Below are 21,556 nucleotides of genomic sequence, written 5' to 3'. Positions count from 1 at the left end.
AGAAGGCTAGTGGCATCCTGGCATGTATGAACAGGGGCACAGACAGTAGATCAAGAGAGGTGATTATTCCCCTCCGCTCCACAGTTGTGCATCCATTTTGGGACACCAAGTACAGGAAAGCAGTTGATAAACATGACAGAGTTCAGCAGAGGGCCACTGAGAGGCTGCAGGACCGGGGCTGGTTCAGCCAGGACAAAGGGCAGCTTTGGGGGCACCCAACAGCACCCCTGGCACTGACAGGAGCAATGGAGGAGACGCAACAGGGCTCTTCACAGTGGCGCATGGCAGGACGGACAGAGGCAGTGGCACAAGCTGAAACATGAGGCTCAGGTTGGAGCCATGAGGACAAGCCAGCGGTGGAGCCGGGGCTCAGGGAGGTTGGGCTGTCTCCATTCTTGAGGGTTTCATGCCCCGACTGGGTGAAACCCTGAGCAGCCCAGAACTGGCTCTGCTCTGGGCAGGGGCTGGAGACCTCCCCAGGCCCCCACTAGCCTGAACAGGATCCTGTGACCCTGTGAAGGGAGATATGAGAAGTTGTTCTTTTATTTTTTTTGCCAAATGCACTGAATAGTATTAGTCACCTGGACACTCTGTCAGCTCATGACTACGTATCTGTTTAATAGCACAGAAAAAGTACCAAGTGTTTGTATTAATTTTGGGACTGCTTTTACTTTGGCTTTAGCAGCAATATTCCCAGTTAAGTTTCACTGGACTATTACTGCAGGGATCACTTGCAAAGGGCTGTTTTGTTCCAAGTGGCTAATGATGTTGTCAGTGTTGCCTATATTCACTTTCTTCAAACAAAGAGTTTCTGAGATGGCCTCAGAGACTTAAATCAGCAGCTCACCTGCAAAGAGTTTCTCACCCCAAACCAGTTAGCCACTCTCTGGTGGAAACAGGACTGTGAGGCTTTAGAAAGTACCATCATTCTCTTGAATCCAGGTATGGCCTCCTGAAATTACATGCAAGGAAAGTCATAACTCTGCCTCACCTTGATAGTGTCCAACTGCATCCAAAAAGTTTTCACCCATGGTTGGTCATCCTGCACCTCATAGAGAAAGTCCCGTAAATCTGAAAAATGCCCTGGGCTCAGAACCTCCAGTCAACCACGAGCAAAGCAGGAGCAAAGAAAAACACTGCCAGAAAGTTATCCAATGTTTTTTCTTTGGAAAAACGAGGTGCAGACACCACTGCATTCATGGCATTCTCTTGGCATAGCTACTACAGGATTAAGACTACCACTCCTGTACTGTACGTTGTTGAGAGAAGGAGCAGAGGGTGATGGGTCTGACACTAAGGACCACAGTTTCACTTTGAAATTACTTGAGGAGGAACTTACTTTCACGAACCAGGCTTTCAGGATGACAACATTATTAATGGTGTCTGTGCAAGGCAGTCTACAGGACAACACGTTGCATCCTGGCGGTGTCTGCAGTTGAGGTAGCAGCAATTTGAGGAATAGCTTCTTTTCAAAAAGTTCCAAATCAGGCCTACAGTGGCTCTGGAATCCAGATAATACCTACTTCAAAGTAAATCCCCAAACCATGGAGAGATGAGGATCCTCAGCACCACCTGAAAGGGGTATAATCTTCTTATTCAGTCTTACTGTACTATGTTACTGTTAATATAGATTTAGCACTGCAATACTTGAGAATTTGCACTGAAATTCCCATAAAACTCAAAACTAAAACCTTTACTAAATCAGGTGTCAAGGTACTTACATTTCTTTGCTCTGTCTGCTGTAGGAAGCGTCAAACGCCAGAGAAAAATAAAGATTATCAATTAAGGGAAATAAACAAATGAATAAAAATCCCAGGATCTTGTCCTAGAAAGATGGAATCACACTGTCAATGCATAAAAACAACTGCTATTGTTTTTAAAAGGTTAAGCATGTTATTTTCAGTTACACTAGAAGCATTCATTTCATACCTATCATCAAGATTCATCAGTGTCCTAGGCTTGCCACAGGTTGCTGGCTATCACAAAAGGCCTGGGTTGCTGTGGGGCTTCTCTTAAGTACTTCTCCTCTTCCATCCTCTTCTCTTCCTGAAATGTTATCTTTAAAAACGTAACACCTGTGGAATCCATACATCAATTCCAGTGACTTTACATTGACGGAGTTAGCAGCACCACCCCAGAGAAACAAGATTTTGTAAAAAACCTGAGATCAGAACCAGGACATGGTGTTTCACCTTCTCATCCATCCAGTTCCTCAATACCAGCATTGTGCATTTATATACCAGATGGCATGACAGATCCATGACAAAGTTGTTCTTTTCTTCCCTTCCTTGTTATACTATTAATAAGAGATTCATTCAGAACACTGGACATTCAAAATGTTCAATCAGTTGACATTTTGCTCACCACACTGCTGGAGGTAAGGAATGGGCAGAGACTCATTTTGGTGTCACATGGATTTTCAGTGAAAATCAGGTTTGATTCTGACAAGAACAAACAGTACCCTTCAGTTATCATCTTCTCCCAGAAGTGAAGGTTTTCTACAGGAAAACACATGATTTGATAATGAGCTCTATGACATTTTCAGAGTACTGCACAAGGGCTGGCATGCTGCTTGGGAACTTGATAGACTGTGATAGCGCACACTTACTGTTTTACACACATAAGTATCTACAGAAATTTTCCTTACATCTCTTTCACCTTTGAAACTCCCATTGAATTCATCCGGAATAATATAAGAGTTAATAAGAGAAACACTGAACCATTTGGCCAAATGAGCAAGTTTATGCTCCTCACTAATGTTCATTCTTCTTCCTCCCTTTATTTTTCCCTCCACAAAAAATGTGTTTTTTCAAACTTTAATGGGTCTAGCAAAAACAATTACATCTTTCTGGTGTTAATCACAGAATGGCTGAGGTTGGCAGGGACCTCTGGAGGTCATCTGGTCTAATCCCCTGCTCCAGCAGGGCTACCTAGAGCTGGTTGCCCAGGACCGTGCCCAGACAGCTTTTGAATATCTCCAAGAAGGAAGACTCCACAACTGCTCTGGGCAACCTGTGCCAGGGCTCAGCCACCATCACTGTAAAAAAGTGTTTCCTGATGTTCAGAGGGAACCTCCTGTGTTTCAGTCTGTGCCCACTGCCTCTGGTCATGTCACTGGGCACCACCATGGAAAAATATCCAAAGAAAGATCAGATTTTTACCATAATTAGGCAATTCAGGGCCTTGAGAGGTCTGGTTAAGGGATCAGGAGCACAAGTAGTGTTCTCTATCCTTCCTGTTGCAGGGAATGATAAGGAAAGATGCAGGAAGACCCAGCGAATCAATACCTGGCTTCGAGCCTGGTGTCTCCGGCAAGATTTCAGGTTTTTTGATCACAGGTCGGTTTACACGTCACCAGGCCTGCTGGCGACAGACAGGCTATACCTCTCTCAAAGGGGGAAAAGGATCCTAGCACAGGAGTTAGCAGGGCTCATTGAAAGAGCTTTAAACTAGATTGGAAGGGGGAAAGGGGTAAAACCAGGCTTGCTAGAGATAAGCCTGGGGGCAGCACACCAACATTTGAGGCACGATGTTCTAGCAAGGTCCTTTGGTCTGCCATCTCAGTGGAGGCAGGATATGGAGATCCATGTGGCAGCAAAGATGGAAGGGCTATGGATGTGTTAGAAACCACGGAAGCACCTGAGAATATTCACATAGGAACTAGGGCTTCTCCCCCCAAAAAGGTGGCAGGATCAACAGCCCAACTGAAGTGCATCTACGCCAACACGGGCAACAAACAGGAGGAGCTGGAAGCCGCTGTGCAGCAGGAAAACTGACATAGTTGCCATCATGGAAACATGGTGGAATGACTCGCACAACTGGAGTGCTGCAGTGGATGGCTGTAAACTCTTCAGAAGGGATAGGCAAGGAAGGAGACGCAGTGGGGTAGCACTGTACGTTAGGGAATGTTTTTATTGTCTAGAGCTTAACAATGGTGATGATAGGGTTGAGTGTTTATGGGTAAGAATGAGGGGGAAGGCCAACAAGGCAGATATCATGGTGGGAATCTGTTATAAACCACCCAACCAGGATGAAGAGGCGGACGAAGTATTCTGTAAGCAGCTGGGAGAAGTCTCACAATCGCTAGCCCTTGTTCTCGTGGGGGACTTCAACTTACAAGATGCCTGCTGGAGATACAATACAGCAGAGAGGAGACAGTCTAGGAGGTTCCTGGAGTGTGTGGAAGAGAACTGCCTGATGCAGCTGGTGAGGGAGCCAACTAGGGAAGGCACCCCGCTGGACCTCTTCTCTGTGAACAGAGAAGGACTTGTGGGTGATGGGACAGGTGGAGGCCATCTTGGGCACAGCGACCACAAAATGACAGAGTTTTCAGTTCCTGGAGAAGTAAGGAGGGGTATCAGCAGAACTGTCACCTTGGACTTTTGGAGGGCAAACTTTGACCTGGTCGGGAGCCTGGTTGACAGACTCCCTTGGGAGGCAGTCCTGAAGGGCAAAGGAGTCCAGGCAGGCTGGACATCCTTCAGGAAGGGAATCTTAAAGGCGCAGGAGCAGCCCGTCCCCATGTGCCGAAAGACAAGCCAGCAGGGGAGAAGACCAGCCTGGCTGAACAGAGGGCTTCAGCTGGAACTCAGGAATAAAAGGAGAGTTTACAACCTTTGGACGAAGGGGCAGGCAACTCAGAAGGACTACAAGGATGTTGTGAGGTTATGCAGGGAGAGGATTAGAAGGGCCAAAGCCCAGCTGGAACATAAACTGGTTACTGCTGTAAAGGACAACAAAATATGTTTCTACAAATACGTTAGCAACAAAAGGAGGGCTAAGGTGAATCTCCATCCTTTACTGGATGTGGGGGAAAACACAGTGACAGAGGACAAGGAAAAGGCTGAGGTACTTAATGCCTTCTCTGCCTCAATCTTTAATAGTCAGACCAGTTGTTCTTGGGGTACCCAGCCCCCTGAGCTAGAAGACAGGGATGAGGACCAGAATGAAGCCCCCGTAATCCAAGGGGAAATGGTTAGTGAACTGCTACAACATGTAGACACACACAAGTCTATGGGGCTGGATGGGATCCACCCAAGGGTACTGATGGAGATGGTAGAAGTGCTGACCAAGCCACTTTCCATCATCTATCAGCAGTCCTGGCTAACCAGGGAGGTCCCTGTTGACTGGAAGTTAGCAAATGTGATGCCCATCTACAAAAAGGGCCAGAAGGAGGATCCAGGGAACTACAGGCCTGTCAGCCTGACCTCAGTGCCGGGGAAGGTTGTGGAGCAGATCATCGTGAGTGCCATCATGTGGCACGTACAGGACAACCAGGGGATCAGGCACAGTCAGCATGGGTTTATGAAAGGCAGGTCCTACTTGACCAACCTGATCTCCTTCTATGACAAGGTGACCCACAGTGGATGAGGGAAAGGCTGTGGATGTTGTCTACTTGGACTTTAGTAAGGCCTTTGACACCGTTTCCCACAGCACTCTCCTGAAGAAACTGGCTGCTCACGGCTTGGATGGGCGTACTCTTTGCTGGGTAAAAAACTGGCTGGATGGCCAGGCCCAAAGAGTGGTGGTGAATGGAGTTAAATCCAGTTGGCGGCCGGTCACAAGTGGTGCTCCCCAGGGCTCAGTACTGGGGCCAGTTCTGTTTAATATCTTTATCGATGATCTGGACGAGGGGATCGAGTGCACCCTCACTAAGTTTGCAGATGACACCAAGTTGAGTGGGAGTGTTGATCTGCTGGAGGGCAGGAAGGCCCTACAGAGGGACCTGGACAGGCTGGATCAATGGGCTGGGGCCAACTATATGAGGTTCAACAAGGCTCAGTGCCAGGTCCTGCACTTCGGTCACAACAACCCCATGCAACGCTACAGGCTTGGGGAGGAGTGGCTGGAGAGCTGCCTGGCAGAAAAGGACCTGGGGGTGTTGGTTGACAGCCGGCTGAACATGAGCCATCAGTGTGCCCAGGTGGCCAAGAAATCCAATAGCATCCTGGCTTGTATCAGAAATAGCGTGGCCATCAGGACCAGGGAAGTGATCGTCCCCTTGTACTCGGCACTGGTGAGGTCGCACGTCAAATGCTGTGTTCAGTTTTGGGCCCCTCACTACAAGAACACTGAGGTGCTGGAGCGTGTGCGAAGAAGGGCAACAAAGCTGATGAAGGGTTTGAAGCACAAGTCTTATGGGGAGCGGCTGAGGGAGCTGGGGCTGTTTAGTGTGGAGAAGAGGAGGCTGAGGGGAGACCTTATTGCTCTCTACAGCTACCTGAAAGGAGGTTGTAGTGAGGTGGGGGTCAGTCTCTTCTCCCAAGTAACAAGGGACAGGACAACAGGAAATGGCCTCAAGTGGTGCTGGCAGGGCAGGTTTAGATTGGATATTAGGATAAATTTCTTCACTGGAAGGGTAGTCAGACACTGGAACAGGCTGCCCAGGGAAGGGGTTGAGTCTCCATCCCTTAGCGGTATTTAAAAGATGGGTAGACATGGTGCTCAGGGACATGGTTTAGTGGTGGACTTGGCAGTGCTACATTAACGGTTGGACTTGATGATCTTAAAGGTCTTTTCCAACCTAAATGATTCTATGATTTTATAAAACACACAAGCAGAAAAATGCTCTGGATCTTCCCAGCCCTGCACTAGCTAAGAATATTGATGTTAAGACTTTTCATCTGATTTCATAAGGAAATGGATGTTGACCTCTCACACTATCTGTTCTTTCCTATTCACTTTTGAGTCTGTCAGCCATTTTCATTTAGTGCCAGATTCACAGCTTCAAAGAGAAGCAAAAATGTCAAAGTTTTAAGTTTGAATTCTTCAAACTTAAAAAAAAAAAATCTGTGGCAGGATAGAGAGGCCCAAATTAATGATTCACTGGGAGAAATGACAAGCAGAACATGGTTCCTATATCTTCTTTTTTTTTTTTTGGCAGTAACTAACACCGCTGGTCCATCACAGCACCCAGACCTCTGAATTAATCACAGACTGCTTTTTCTTGCCTGGTGCTGTAAATGGAATTACTGCAGCGTGAGCACAGGCAATTCACACTAATCTGTTGGAAACCAGGCTTTGTTAGTTCTGCAGCCCATGGGACAGACTCTCTTTTTGTTGCAGCATTTGCTACCAGTAGAGCATTAAGCTGTACTTGCTCTAATCACTTCTATCATGGTATACATCTATGAGTTTTGTTCTAACTATACTAGTTTCCATGTTACAATGGTGCGAAAAGTGGGCATATACAAAGCTATAGTTAAACAAATGAGAAAACACTGTTTATACCAGCCCTCTGTCGCAAAATAATCAGCCCTAAATCAAAACAAGTTTGAATTTAGAAGTAGTCTGCCCACTCTAGGAGCTTGTACTGACTAGGCAGGTACAATGGTGTTCAGCAATTTCTCAGAGGGTATGTAATAAATGAAGAAATAGATTTTTGAGCTGCTTATTAGGAGGGAAGGATGCAGACTGTAAAAAGAAAAAGAAAAGTTGTCTCCTTGCCTCTTTCATGCTAATTAATGCATTCAGAAGCTGTACTGAAAGGAATTTAAACTCGTGATAGTCATAAGAGAACAGATCAAAGAAGAAAAAACAGACTAAGTCAAGGAAAAGAAAGCTGTACATGCCTTTCAGTTAACAGACAGAATACAGGTCTGACGGAGGTAAGATTTATATTTTTTTATTCTACCCAAAATTTTCTGTGTTGCTTCAAAATTATACTTCATAAGAGGCTTAACTGTCTCTAAGTGAACTCTGAAAATGTTTTATTTCCTTGGCTAGAATTCTCTTCAGTAAAGTCATTGGGTTTTATACTTTACCTGTGTAAGGTAGGTAGATTAGCTGGATACTATCAAGTAGGATCTGTTGTTGTGCTGTTTAAATGATAGAAACATGATTACTTGTGGATTTCTTCGTCACTATATTTGATCAATTAGATTTTTAACTGTTCAGACTGCTTTTAACTGGATGATTATTCCCTTAAGACTGGAAATTAAGATTATAATATAAATTCACTGCACATCTAAGTATAGATTGTCAGCAGATATAAATTAGTATAACCATCCGAAAATCAACAGTTCTCTGAGAGTTTATGCTAATTGAAAACCTGGCCCTTCAGCGTTTACAGAGAGTAACAGAAAAAAAGAAACAACTACTTGTAAGGACAATATTAGTTTTTCTTCTGCTGAATAGTTTTTCTTGTCTAGGTAAATTGCATTTCTTTCTATATTCCTAAAAGATTTTATTTCAGAAGTCTGCCATTGCTTAGTATCTAAAGAGACCATGTCAAATTCTTCTCTGTTGCACTCAGGTGCAAATACCTTGATGTCAGTGGAGCTATTCAAACGTAGACTATAGTTACAGTTTGGAGGTTTGCCTTAAATTGGGACAGTGGCATATGTATATGGGTCTACTTGATTCTAAAGATATCAGATTGCCCTGCCTCCCTAAAATGCTCCCCTTAAAACAAAGAAGTTGATGATATTATGCTTTAAAGATAACAAATTATTTATTGCAGTGAGGCACTGCATTTCTATCCTGTAGGTTTGAGCAGGACCAAGCTCACAAAATGCCCAGAGGAAATCACCATCCACATGGTGACTTTTTCGGAGGGAAAGGATACAGCTATCTTGCAGCAGAAGAGTAAGTATAAAGCAAAACCTATGTTAGTGTGTAAGCTGGTGAAAAAAATTTACATTGAAAGAAATGTACAAAATAGTATCAGGAAAAGTCACTGTTGTATATGGGTGGAGTACATTTTAGCTATCCTGTAGTTGTCTCTAATGTTTGTCATTGCAGAATCATAAAGAGCCCTCAACGGTTAAGAAAAATCAGAATTACAGAAGTCAAGAATCTAGAGTTTGATCACAAGTCATTAACCTTTATAATAAAATCACTAGGTTTATTGAGGTTTATTTAGAATTTTCTTTTGAGGCTGTTGCGACGTGATCTTTACAGTAAGTTTTATTTCCAGATCCACATACCTCTCTTCAGAACCTCAAAGGGACATTGTCTCACCCTAAAGAATAATGTAAGTGAATACCCCAGAATAATGGTAAAATACCATCAAAAAGCAGATGGAGACATCAATGACATACAAATGTGACTCTCAGTAAATTGTTTCTGGGTGAGACTCCACTTAAGCAGAACTAATTCAAGCTAATATTTTGTTAGTTTTGGCTTACAATTAAATATGTTCAGTGTTGGATTACTAGAGGCACTATCCCACTGGTGATGTGTTCTTATTACTTTAGACAAATATTTCCAATGTGCTTGAGATATCTGTATGTGGAATGTGCTTCTGGTACTGGCTTACTGGCCACCAAACTTGGTGACTTGTTCCCTTCCCATCCCCTCCCCCCCCCCTACTGCTAGATACTTGCTTCTCCGTGTTCATCCCTGGGCAGAGAGAATAAACAAAGGGGAAGGCACTCTCATAGTCCTTCCACAGCAGTTCGGTTCTCCAAAAGAGAAAGCTGGCTACTCATGTCTCAGCCCTTGAAACTAAGCACGCTCACCTCTAACTGCCATGAATTCCAGTGGCTGCAACTGTAAGCAGCTTTTCTAGATACGCAAGGGAAAAGTGACTCTCTCCTTCCGGTACCAGAAGGAGCATTCAAGATATAAGCACAGATTACGAATATCACAGCTGCAACTTTAACTGGAATTGCAAGAAATGGCATATGCACTTTTCATACTAGCCTCTGAATAGGAAGGAGTTAGATGGCAAATACAGAGGTAAAATCACCAACTCCAGAAATGACACACATTCCATGGGGGATACAGGCTAATGGACGGCTAAAACTACAGAACACATGAAAATCAGAAAGCAGTCTCAAAATGCAGAAAAGGCAGCAGTTGCTTGGAGAAGTAGTCTCTTCAAGTTTTTACTGTGCTGGGGACAGTAACAAAACCAGTGGAGCCATCTCGTAACTTTGAAGACCAGCTGCAACACGGCTGCGCCAGAAAGCAAGTGAATGCCGTGAGCTCTATTCTTGGGTTAAACAGATCTCCAGCCAACACAGAGCCTTGAAGGGGCAGGAGCAACTTGCAAGCTTCAGGTACTTGTGAAAAAGAAAATCCCGTTGGCTCCAAGAGGCTTCATGCTTCAAACAGCCCACAGGCAGTTCAGACAAAAAGACAGCCTGTTCTGCCACATGAATCTGCTTGCATCTTCTTTCAGGCTTCTTAGGTCACAAGGAAACACTCCTTCATGAGACTCTGAGTCAGTGAAAATGATTGATAGAAAATAGATATAAAAGGTCTCTCATAAGTCACATGCCCCACTCCTCGGGCCCCATGGAAAAGCCTGGTGCTGATTACTGCAGGGCAACTCTATGTAAGATATGTAAAAGTATGTTAGAGTGGGTTTGTCCTGACGCATGTGGTCATTTTTTTTCCTGTCCTCTTTTCCTTTTGAGCGTTTTGCAGAGTCTGCTGTTCCTGAACAGGCAAAGAACAAAAAAATGGGGAATGAATTCTGTATGTCTTAACAGAGAGGATATTAGCACAGGAGGAAGGGGTTTTGTGACTAGGAAACTTGCAACTGCTTTGTCAGCTTGCTTTCTGACAGATAGTGGAACTGTGCTACTTCTCCCAAGTCCTTGGTAAGCAGTGGGAAGCACAGCTCGCAAAGACTACGTTGCCTAAAATGACCCAGTGACACCAATATTGTGCCTAGTACGTCACGAAACAAGAACTAAAGAATTATAGAGCTCTTTATGAATAATTCAAAGTTTCTTACTCGGGTTTTGACGTTGTGTAGTGTTTTATGTATCAAAAAAATCCTTTTGTCCCCAGTTGTCACAATATGATGCAATTAGGATATATTTCTCAATACTTGCTGCCTAGAGAAATTTAACAAATAAACATGAGCTGTGTCTCTGCCGGTGTGGCATTTAATTTATTTCAGATTCTCTTCCAACTTCGCAATGCTGTTTGCTGGATTTACAGGCAGGGATTTTTTTAGAAGTAGTCGTCACTGGTAGATTATTATCTTCAAAGCAATATATTCCTCATTTTTAAAATGCTTAAGAACTTGGCAGACAATTTAGGTAACTGCTTAATCTACAGAAACTGGCTGAAGTTATTAATACTTTCTCTGTTTTCTGAGGTAAATTCTGCTCCATGCCTTCCTCTGATAAAAGGATACTGATACAAACTTTTGCTCTAATAATTCTTGCTCCCAGAAGAGTGCATCTAGTTCTGGTGTCAATTATTTTGTTTTGCTTTCCCAACAGAGCTCTGGGTATTGGACTCTTCATTTTGGTGCTGGCAATTTTACTTATCTTTGGCTGCTATTATTACAAAAGACGTAATGGCTATAAAAGTCTGCGGGTAAGCATGGCAGCTCACTTCCCAGCATGCTATTATTTTGACAACATAATATCATTATTTGCATTGCATTAATGCAGAGAATATCAAATCTGTAATAGGACATCATTATGTCAGGCAATATATACACTGACTTACACACAGGTAAAACCACACAGTATGAAACACACCTTGCCCTGAAGAACTTGCAAGTGAGGCAAAGGAAGCAGAAGCATAGTGAGATGAAGCCAGTTGCCCAACTTTGCCCAACACATCAGTGGAAAAACTGATCTCTAGGAAGCATTATATTTAATATTTACACAAAATCATGACGGGTTCTCTCTACTTTCATTTAAATAACATATTCACTACTCATAAGACTTACCCCTAAATAAGGACAGATATGATTAGAGTTAATCTAGGAAGCAGAGAAGAAAAATAACTGTTACAAGTAACTAAGTAAATGTTATGTTAGTGTATGGGTGATGCATGATGTATTTGTATAAAAGCTGACTTGCAGTTTTAAGATCTACAAAAAAGCAGGGCAGGTTTGAAGTTTGCTTTATAAATGCTACTTCTAAAAAATTCTACTTTGTGTCTTCTAAAAAAATATTAAAAAAGGTACAGTCCTTCTCATAACATCTGTTGTTAGAAGTCTCAAAGCTTTATCTTTGAAGTTCTGCCCTCTCTCCTATGAAAGGGAGGCCACTTTTAATCCTTTTAAGTGAAAGCTTTATCCAATTATATGTTTTACAGTGAATATTTTTTACTTATCCTAATATTTCAAAAAAGATGTGACCATTTGGAATTAAAAAACATACCTCTCACCTAAGTCAGCAAATTCATTTCCTTGCTGTTTCCGATAACTTTGTCCTGTTACCTTTCCAGTGATCTATCCAATATGTATATGAACTGGAAGAATACATAAAACCCGACCTTTCATAGTGAAATGTTGCAAAAATGACGGTAATGCTCAAAAAAAACTTCAAAAAGCAGACCAGAATTCTTTCATGCCTGCTTTGTACATCATGGCAAAAAGGACAATTTCTTTTTTAATTCCTTCTCATTGCAGATTGCTGCTTTCTGGTTTTGAAAATCAAATTTTTGTAAGGGTTTTTGGCTAGGGGAGAAGTGGTACAGAATGTATACAAAAGAAATGGTGGAAAAATGGAAAAGAAAAAGGTTGGAGATTAAAGAAAGAAATAGGTGGGATAAAAAGGAGGAGGCATTCAGGTACATGAGAAGGTGTCATTTCATGCAGCAGTCCTGGACCTAAAAAATGTGATTCTCATTTTTCTGGCAATGTAATTGGGAAATACAGGAGAGAGTTTGTTTCAGCAGAGACAGCAAAAAGTGACAGGTAGATTACCAATCTTTTACTTGATGGCATTGTGTCTGGCCCTAATCCCAGATTCTAATACATACAGTAAAGGTGCTGACAAATATTAAATGATGCATAATTTGCTGCAACTTCACATCCTCTTCTTCCTTTCATCTTCCTCATATTTCTTTATGATCTGTCACAGAACAAAAGCTCTAGTGTGGGCACAATACGAACCGTGGTAGGTGATGGAACAATACCAGACTGCAAAATGGCTCTGCAGGAATACAGAAACTTTAATTCTGTGGTAAGTAGCAATTCAAGGTTTCATTTACTTACAACATAAACTTAAGACATGGTGAGACAATCTTGGTAAACAGTCACTTGTTGATGATTTATTTGTTGGGGTGTGCTTTCCAGACTGGGTCTTCAATGCCTCTGCATTAACTTAAAAAGTAGTATTTTGCACAATTTTTACTGTGAAAAGGGTTTTTAAAATCTACTATTAAGAATTGTTCTTTTAAGAAATTCTCTTCTTTCACCTACCATTATTCTTAAGTTGTATGATCATTATGCAATCTATTAGACTGATATAACACCTGAATGCTAAAATATACTGAATAAACAAACATCTCCCTAATAGATGTTTCACCATTCTGACAAAAAACAAATGCACTGTGTCTGGTATACTATACCTTGACAAGAATTGCCAGGGAACGTTATAAAACTTGAAGATTTTAGCTCCTCTAATCATTATGGAAAGTTGAACATTCAAACCTATAATTTAAAAAAAGTTAAAATAACTTAATTGATAAATATATATGTCAAGTTATGGGTGTGCTTAAATAGTTTTAGAATAGGGAAAAGGCTAATTTACAATTAATTTTAAATAAGCTGCCTAAATTGTTAACATTGGAAATAAGACAATGTACCTGCATTAAGACTCTTAAAGGAAAGTTTCAGTATTAGTCTGAATTCTCAATATAAAAAAAAAAAAAAATTCCCGTCCTTATAACACTGAAAATTCTCTCTTTGGATGAATGATACAAACAAAATTAATTTAGTGTGATGCAAAACAAAAAAAATAATTAGCAAAAACTAACCTTAAAAAAAATAAAGACATAATGATTGAGCTCAGCTATTTTCAGTTGTAGTACCATATCTGATATGAAGGTCAATAGCTCGCTGCATCTTTAATGTCATTTTCTTGCACCTCAACTGTTTTTTCAATCTTTCACATCATTTTTCTTACCATAGGTACCTGGTGCTCCGCCTGCTTATGACAAAATTGCTGCAGATCAGTCACCACCACCTTATTCACCATGATAACATGAAATCTTAAACTCTAAACATACCAATTCAATTTCTTCATGCTCCCTCTTAATTTCCTGTACATGCTTAACTATCTTAAAGCTAAAATCATAAAAAAAAATTCATATGCTTTCATTAGCAGTTGCTGAAAATTATTTCTGCTTAGTTTACAGAACTGGTTCTTGAAATGCCTCAATAAATCTGAATGTGCTTTTGTTTTAAATTTTTCATTTTCTGTGGTGAGATTAATACACTTAAACTCAAGTCTGGGCATCTTGCATCTTTCATAGATCTACCAAGAGACTATTTCCTAGAATGTAATGTACAAGAATCTGTCATAAAATGGATAAAACCATTTGACTACATGTTCTGTTACAAAGACTAACCATTTTCCCTACCAGCAGTTCTAAAATTAAACTGCAAAAAGCAAATATGTGTTTTACAATGGGCTTTTACCTCACATCACCCGTTTATGTACCTGTAACAAAATAATTCCTCCTAAAACATGACCCAGGCAACATAGGAATTTCTGCTTAAGAGTCCATATTATTTCATATCAGTCAATGGGTATAATGATGATCACCTTTAGTTTCCTACTGGCAGTCTTGTGAGAAAGCAAAAACCCTTGGTAGATATAGAGCTTTATGTGTCATCTGTTTCTAAGATGATGAAACAAAATGTGTGAAGCCCACATTCCTTGAAGAATACAGAAGACAGCAGACTCCCAAGATGTTAATTTTTCCAGGTTGCCAGAACACTAGCAGCAATAGAAAACAAAGAATTGTGGTATACATAAATTAGGCTACATACATTTGGCAGTTATTTTTTGCTTAGCCTTTTTTGTTATTGTTTACTTGCCAGATTCTTACTTAAGATTATATGCAGATCAACAAATTTATGCACAAGGCCTGATACCTCACAACAGGAGGCAGCTAACACTGTACAACGTTCATTAAAATGAAAAGTAGTTACAGAAGAAAACTATTTTCATAAAACAATTACTAACTGCTATTAGTAAAGAATGCAGTTCTTTGTCATTAAATATGCAAACACAAACACCTTAAAACAAAAAAAAAAGTTTTAAATACAAGTTAGATTTACTTACCTAGCATAAACTCCATATATGGTGATAAATAAGACAACATAGGTTTTTAGAAATGTTTCTTTTGTAATAAAAATGTTTATATAGATTAGCAAAATTAGATACTTGTTGGAAGATAATAAATATCTGTAATGCCTGTGAAAGGTTATAATCACTATATCTGTTTTTATAAATTTAGCTGATATTTGTATTTAGAAATTTGGAGAGGTACTTTAACCTAAAAAGCTGTCTTAAACGTGTCATTTCCAATATACACCTTCAAGGAAAAAATTCTGTGGGCTTGTTTAGTGATAGGAAGAAGAATACACAGTAAAACACACAAAATGCCAGGTTACAGCTAGTAAGCACCAGAGGTGTAGAACACAATGGCTGACTAAATTTTTTGCAGAACTGGTAAGGTGAAGCTTGACGCTAATGATCTTCAGCAACTATGTACTCTGCAACTCTACCCTGGGGCAACATCCTTTCAAAAGACTACAGTTGAATGGAATGGACATACACATTCATGGCTGAGAAAAAAGTAATTTCTATAAAGATTAATTACTATAAAGAAGTGCTTAGTGTTCAAAAAGCTTTACTTGATCCCATGCATTTTTCAGTAGTATCCACATTAAATATGTTACTAGCCATTTCAAAAGCTCATGGGGAAGTTAACATTGACTAAGTAGAAACATTAATTTATTTCCAGAACTACATAAGGCCACATTGTGGGAACTGCTCAGCAGCCAGAGGTGGAACTATTGAACTTTGACACTAATTTATAGATACTTAAAGGACAGATAAGCCCTCCTGGAAACCTATCCTTAGTTTTCAGAAAGTCCTCCCATTTTTCCTCCCTGTGAAAGCAGTATTCTTTCTTTATAGACACAGTTAGACAGTGGTCTCAGATTTTTAATTAGTGTGTGAAAGTAAGAGCAAGAAATTGAGGTTCACAGAGTACTATATTATATAGGTGGAGGCTTCATCACTCGTGCTAAACACGCTCACAAATTCCATTTTCCAAATCTGGCTCTATACCCAATGAGGGTACACGGGAGAGGCTGGCTGCTGATCCATTAAAAAACACCAATACAGGACAGGTGAGAACTTGAAAGCAAGAGACCTGTAATTGCCAAAGTCGCATGCTGCAAGAACTGGCTATGTTATGTACTTTCTGTATTACATTCAATCACACTGCACTTGACCAAAGACAAACTAAGACTTTCTAGGATGTCTGTCCCCTTAAAAAGAAAGAGAAGTGCATAGAAACTTCTCAGTTACCACACAGGGAGAATGTGGTATAGAGTTTTCAAATTTCCAGGAAAGGCTTTCACATTAGACAGTCATATGAGCCCAGGGTAATAAATGGTCACCAAAATTTAGATTTATAATTTCTCTGGTATGGTCATGTAAGTACAGGGATGGTGTAAAAGTCAAAGATCTCCTGCTCCTCCTTTTTTACCCTCTCTGCAATCAGGATGCAATCAGATGCCTTGTATTACAACTATAATTCTCAACAAACATGATCTTTGCACTTTATTTTCTCGCACCAAATGAGCAAATTAAGAAACCCATGGGCAATTTGAGTTCTCCCCCAGAATGCTGATGAAGAGAGGTGGCTGGTCATAGCTGGAGAATGAAGCTCTGCTTGCTACTGGTCTGCATTAAACTGCTTCCATGAGAGAAGCAGACACACTGTTATTAAAGCTTGTCTATACAAGAAGATCTTAGCAACAGCTCTACAGCTATGCAGGCAACCCTTATGTAGATACAATGAACAACTTGAAAACCGGGCCTTTCATTAATAGAGTGTGTTTTGGTCAGATTGGTAAATTATAATGGCAGTAGCAGTTGCATTGTTTGTGTTTGGATTCCTGGTATGATCCTGCTGGATCATCTACTTCCTAGTAAGGTCACAGGCCTCAATGTAGCCTTAAAAGATTCCAGAATATTGGTCAGCCATCCCAGCCACAGCACAAAGCTAAAATGCAGCGGGTCCTAGCGAGTACAATCTTCCTGGCATACTGAACTGTGCAGCAAAACACTCACTGGGCCAAGAGCCATAGGGTATATACCACATTCGTCAGGGAGCTATGATAAAAAAAAGTACCAAGGACTTTCCACAGGAAGCACTTGGTTTCTTAGAGTCTCACCAGTCCAGTGTAACAGGTCTGGTGCATGCAGCTGGTTGCCAGGACAATCCAGTGACATTCACCTCCGCAATCTCTGTTGGCTTAATACCTGTTGCAGCTGAGGATGTAGATACAATTATCTCGGCCTCAAGAACTGTATTAGTATTAACCACATTGCTTGTAATTTTTCAGCTAAATAAAACATAGCCAGCATATTTTAGTTCATGTTTATGTCTAATATTGGTAAAATATCCATTACTTTGTCGGTGTATGTATTTAGACATATGACATTAGAGTACGTTTTCTTGCCTTTAAAAGTAAACTGGTTTTCACTTCTTACATGAAGGAAAAGGTCTTCTGTGCTCTGGAGAAATAGCATTTATTAATTTGTACTTTTCTGTTGACTGCATATTAAACTGTGCAACGAAACTGAAAGACTGTTGTGTGTTCATGCCATTTCATTAAACGTATTTAGATCTGAAAAGTGCTTGAAGGTTTCCAGCGTTGTCTTTTGGACACACATCTGCACGGAACTTTACATATAGTTATAAATGTAAACTGACAGCCGTATAAAGTTAAAAAAGCTATCTACAGCTACTATCTACACGTCATACATGCTGACAGCTAGAAAACAGCCCTCGTGCACTTTTTGGAATTGCCCCTCCATATTCTGCATCCTTACACAATCCTCTGATTTTCACTTCTTTTCCCTAGAAAATTCTTGGCTCAAAGGCAGCTTGGTTTCTAATAAGCAGAAAGAACTATTACTTCCATTGCAGCAAAAGTCTACCTCTTCAAGATGTTTTGTCCACATAGGTTCTACTCTTGGGCCAATGCAAAAGACCACATATTTGGGGGTAGCAGCATTACTAAATGCCTTGTGCTCATGGGAATATGAAGGACAGACCCTCGTCCATCTCATCCTCATCCACCCTCAACCATCTCTCAAATTTACTCATCAAAAGAGAACCAGACTACTGGGCCCTATTTTACCAGGAAAAAATGGGCAGAATGTAGAATCCACTGTGACAACACTATTGACACCTAAGCTACGAGCCACAGTTATTGCCTTCTCTAGTTCCCCCAGAAAACTCTTGCCATGCGATAGAGGTAAACTCCACTCTTGCTGGACTCACACGGGCCAAAACCAGAACAATGCTTGAGCAGCACATGTGCCTTCACATTTCCAAACCATTTTAGTATAGCCCCAGTTACATGTTTGGACCACATGCTTTATTTGCTCCTTCCCTGAGAGGTACACCACAAGTTGAGTACAGATCAGTACGAGACAAAGAATGATGGCCTAATGTAAATACTTTAGTCTTTCAATACTAATTTTGTAACGTCTTTTCAACTCTGCTAGCTTCCATTTCTGGATGGGAGAAACAGTCTGCTCTGCTGCACATTCACTATGTTCTCTGCTTACACAGAAAAGCAGCCTTCCTTCTTCCCAGTTCTTTTTGAATTTGCTTTATCATCAGCTGCATTCTTGTAGCTATTAGGGAAAAGAACTGACTCATTTTTGTTGAAGAGTATTTTCTAAGAAAAAGGTCTAATCTTTCAGTTTCTGTCAGTTTGTTCTTTCCCATTTATTTTGGCAGAAGTAATTGATTTCTGTTTCTGCATGCCATCACTTAGAGCCCAAGTAACTCTTTATTGACATTCAGGAGCAAAACAGCTGCCCCTTTTAGACACCGTTCAGTGATAGATGTGCTGTCTGCAGTTGTTTGCAGGGGGAACTTCAGGCTTGTCATCTGGTAACTATATTCAGAAAAATCTTGGAACTGCTTCAGAATTTGCAGTAAAACAACAAAATCATATGGTAAGTGTGAATATTCCCTGAACATTAATCTCCTGTGGCATCATCCTTGCAAGGATTAAAAGGTATCAGATGCCTACCTTGTAACTCATTGCTCCTATTTCTGTATCTCCAGAAACCTCTTCCTGAACATTTTTGGTGTCAACCCAGATTTAAGAAGCCTGTTTTTCTTACATGTGTTATCCCCAGGATATGCAGTTCACATGCTTTACACCTCTCAGTTTTTGGCCTCACCAACAGGAAGGACAACAATGATATTTCAGAGTCAATTCTTCACTCAAAACTTCTGCTTTTTAGCAGGATCCATGCACCTCTCCTACCACTTCTTAAACTGGAGAAGCAATTTTGTGCTTTTGTGTCCATTGTTTCTTCTGCTCTGCTTCTCTGAATTACTGCTCATCTTTTTCCAGCACCTGATTGTCTGGCTGCAAAATCTGTTCTTTCATGTCACAGACAAGTCCAGGCTGAGTTTGCACAGTTCTCCCGGAATTAGTGTTGGAGCCTGTGTACACATACTGGGGAAAATTAACTTATACTTGATCTGCTTCTTGTTCTTTCCACTAAGCGTTCTCTACTGGCCACTACAGTGAGATAAATGCCCAGTCCAAGGTGCAGCTCATACAAGGACTGACTGCTGTACCAACCATATCACTTGCATTCCATGCACCAAAGTAAGAAACTCACTTTCAAATATGGGCTGTTTTTTAACAAAAGGTCATGGTTTTGCATCAATTTCTTAGGCCATGGAAAGAGGAAAACACTTTAGGACAGGCCTCCCCCACTTCATGTGTTTGTCTATCAAATGTTCTTCTAAGATCACTTTGCAGAAAAGCACTCTACAGGCAAGAACAATATTTTGAAGGCATAACATGGAGTTGAACTGTAGAATACTGGCCAGACAAGCCTCAAACAAACTATCGTAATTTTAGTATTGGCATGCTGCTAATATGAATTGACAAGGTTTTTTATGAATAGATGTAAGCAATTCCTCCTCCCCAGCAGTTAAAATTGAATATAACGCTAAAAATACCTGCTTTTTATACTGTGTAAATTGATTCCATCATAATTCCACTCTTTTCTTACTATAACCAAGACACCCTGTGACTACTTAGTAACACCCAATCACTAATCCCTCTTTGATATTCTATTTTACAGCTGCATGTGATTAAAAAAAAGGGAGTGAGGAATGATTCTACAAATACCAGTGTGTTATGTGGACAGGATCTCCATGTGTATGCTGGTACTAGGTGCCCATAACCTACAGATCTTATACTTGCATATTTACTAGAAGGAATCAATACAAACAACTAACCAAAGTAGTATATTGTCTTCTTTTTATGACATCAATATTGACAAGCAAAGTTCTAAAGCCTGAAGACAATCACAAAACCCACAGTTATAGTGGTTCCTTTCCTGTCTTGTTTTCCTGTGCTATTTAATTTTTATAAATGCTACCTGTCAGTGCCACTCACATTCTTGAAAACAACTTGATTTTCTAATTAATTTTTCTTCTTTGTAAAAAGCAAGAATAGAGGAAAATAAAGCAGTAATCTAACCTTTAGTTATGGATGGGATGCTGGAAGAGGAGTCGAGGGACCAAGGATCCTGTCCCCAGTTCTTCCAGGTTGCTACAAGATCTCTGTACTTCATTGTCCTCATCTGCAAAAGGTGGAAAATCATACTTATGCACATTTCAATACACTTTCTGTGTAATAAACTTAATTTCAAGAAATATTATAAGCAATTAATTACATTTCCTTTACTTTGCTTTTACATACCATTTCCATTTAATGTGTTTAGTTCAGCTGAGATTGAAATAAAAGATACTGTAAGAACAGCAACTTCCTGCAGAACTTCTGGACCAATCACATATGAAACAAAAAAGTATCCTGGTTTCCAAGTTTACGCCAGACATCCAGGTATGACTATTGATCAGCAAGACTATTGAGCAGCCCCTCCCCATGTGCCGCAAGTCGAGCAGGTGGGGGAGAAGACTGGCCTGGCTGGACAGAGAGCTTTGGCTGGAACTCAGGAAAAAAAAGAGAGCCTACCGCCTTTGGAAGCAGGGGCAGGCGACTCAGAGGGATTACAAGGATGCTGTGAGGATATGCAGGGAGAAGATCAGAAAGGAGAAGGCACAGCTGGAACTTAAACTGGCCACCGCTGTTAAAGACAACAAAAAAAGTTTTTATAAATATGTTAGTGACAAAAGGAGGGCCAGGGAGAATCTCCCTCCTTTGTTGGATACAGAAGATAACCTTGCCATGAAGGATGAGGAGAAGGCAGAGGTACTTAACGCCTTCTTTGCCTCAGTCTTTAATAGTCAAGCTATTCATCCTCGGGTTTTTCAGGCCCCTGAGCTGGGAGACGGAGATAGGACACAGAGTGAAGTCCCAGTTGTTGAAGACGTGACAGTCACTGACCTGCTCCTCCATCTGGATGTGCGCAAGTCCATGGGCCCAGATGGGATCCACCCGAGGATACTGAGGGAGCTGGCAGAGGAGCTGGCCAAGCCACTCTCCATCATTTATCAGCAGTCCTGGTCAACCGGGGAGGTCCCAGATGACTGGAAGCTAGCAAACGTGACGCCCCTCTACAAGAAGGGTCGGAAGGAGGATCCAGGGAACTACAGGCCT

General features: G+C 40.9%; 1 protein-coding gene across 2 annotated transcripts; it reads left to right on the top strand.

Annotated features, from left to right (window-relative positions):
- Window positions 1-7,521: 7,521 nt before the first annotated feature.
- MLANA (melan-A) lies at window positions 7,522-17,344 on the top strand. Of its 2 annotated transcripts, none has more exons than XM_009474939.2 (5): window positions 7,522-7,607; window positions 8,488-8,586; window positions 11,184-11,280; window positions 12,783-12,884; window positions 13,835-17,344. In XM_009474939.2, exons 2-5 carry the CDS (start codon window positions 8,513-8,515, stop codon window positions 13,901-13,903), a joined length of 342 nt encoding a protein of 113 aa, XP_009473214.1. In that variant the 5' UTR covers window positions 7,522-7,607; window positions 8,488-8,512; the 3' UTR covers window positions 13,904-17,344. The 2 variants fall into 2 exon arrangements, with proteins under 2 accessions (XP_009473214.1, XP_087598194.1); XM_087742068.1 differs by having other exon boundaries at window positions 7,542-7,607; window positions 8,462-8,586.
- The last annotated feature ends 4,212 nt before the right edge of the window (window positions 17,345-21,556 follow it).

The sequence above is a fragment of the Nipponia nippon genome, unplaced genomic scaffold (assembly GCF_047370975.1).
Source record: "Nipponia nippon isolate SJK-2023a ecotype South Korea unplaced genomic scaffold, ASM4737097v1 scaffold_8, whole genome shotgun sequence".
Classification (NCBI taxonomy): Eukaryota; Metazoa; Chordata; class Aves; order Pelecaniformes; family Threskiornithidae; genus Nipponia; species Nipponia nippon.
Note: the sequence above shows the minus strand (reverse complement) of the source record. Positions and strands in the feature narration are given on the sequence as shown.

Excerpts from the sequence above, each read along its gene's own strand:
- MLANA (XM_009474939.2), top strand. The coding sequence starts at position 8,513 with ATGCCCAGAGGAAATCACCATCCACATGGTGACTTTTTCGGAGGGAAA. Across the intron at positions 8,587-11,183 it reads AGCTATCTTGCAGCAGAAGA|AGCTCTGGGTATTGGACTCT; the intron begins GTAAGTATAAAG and ends CTTTCCCAACAG. Across the intron at positions 12,885-13,834 it reads ACAGAAACTTTAATTCTGTG|GTACCTGGTGCTCCGCCTGC; the intron begins GTAAGTAGCAAT and ends TTCTTACCATAG.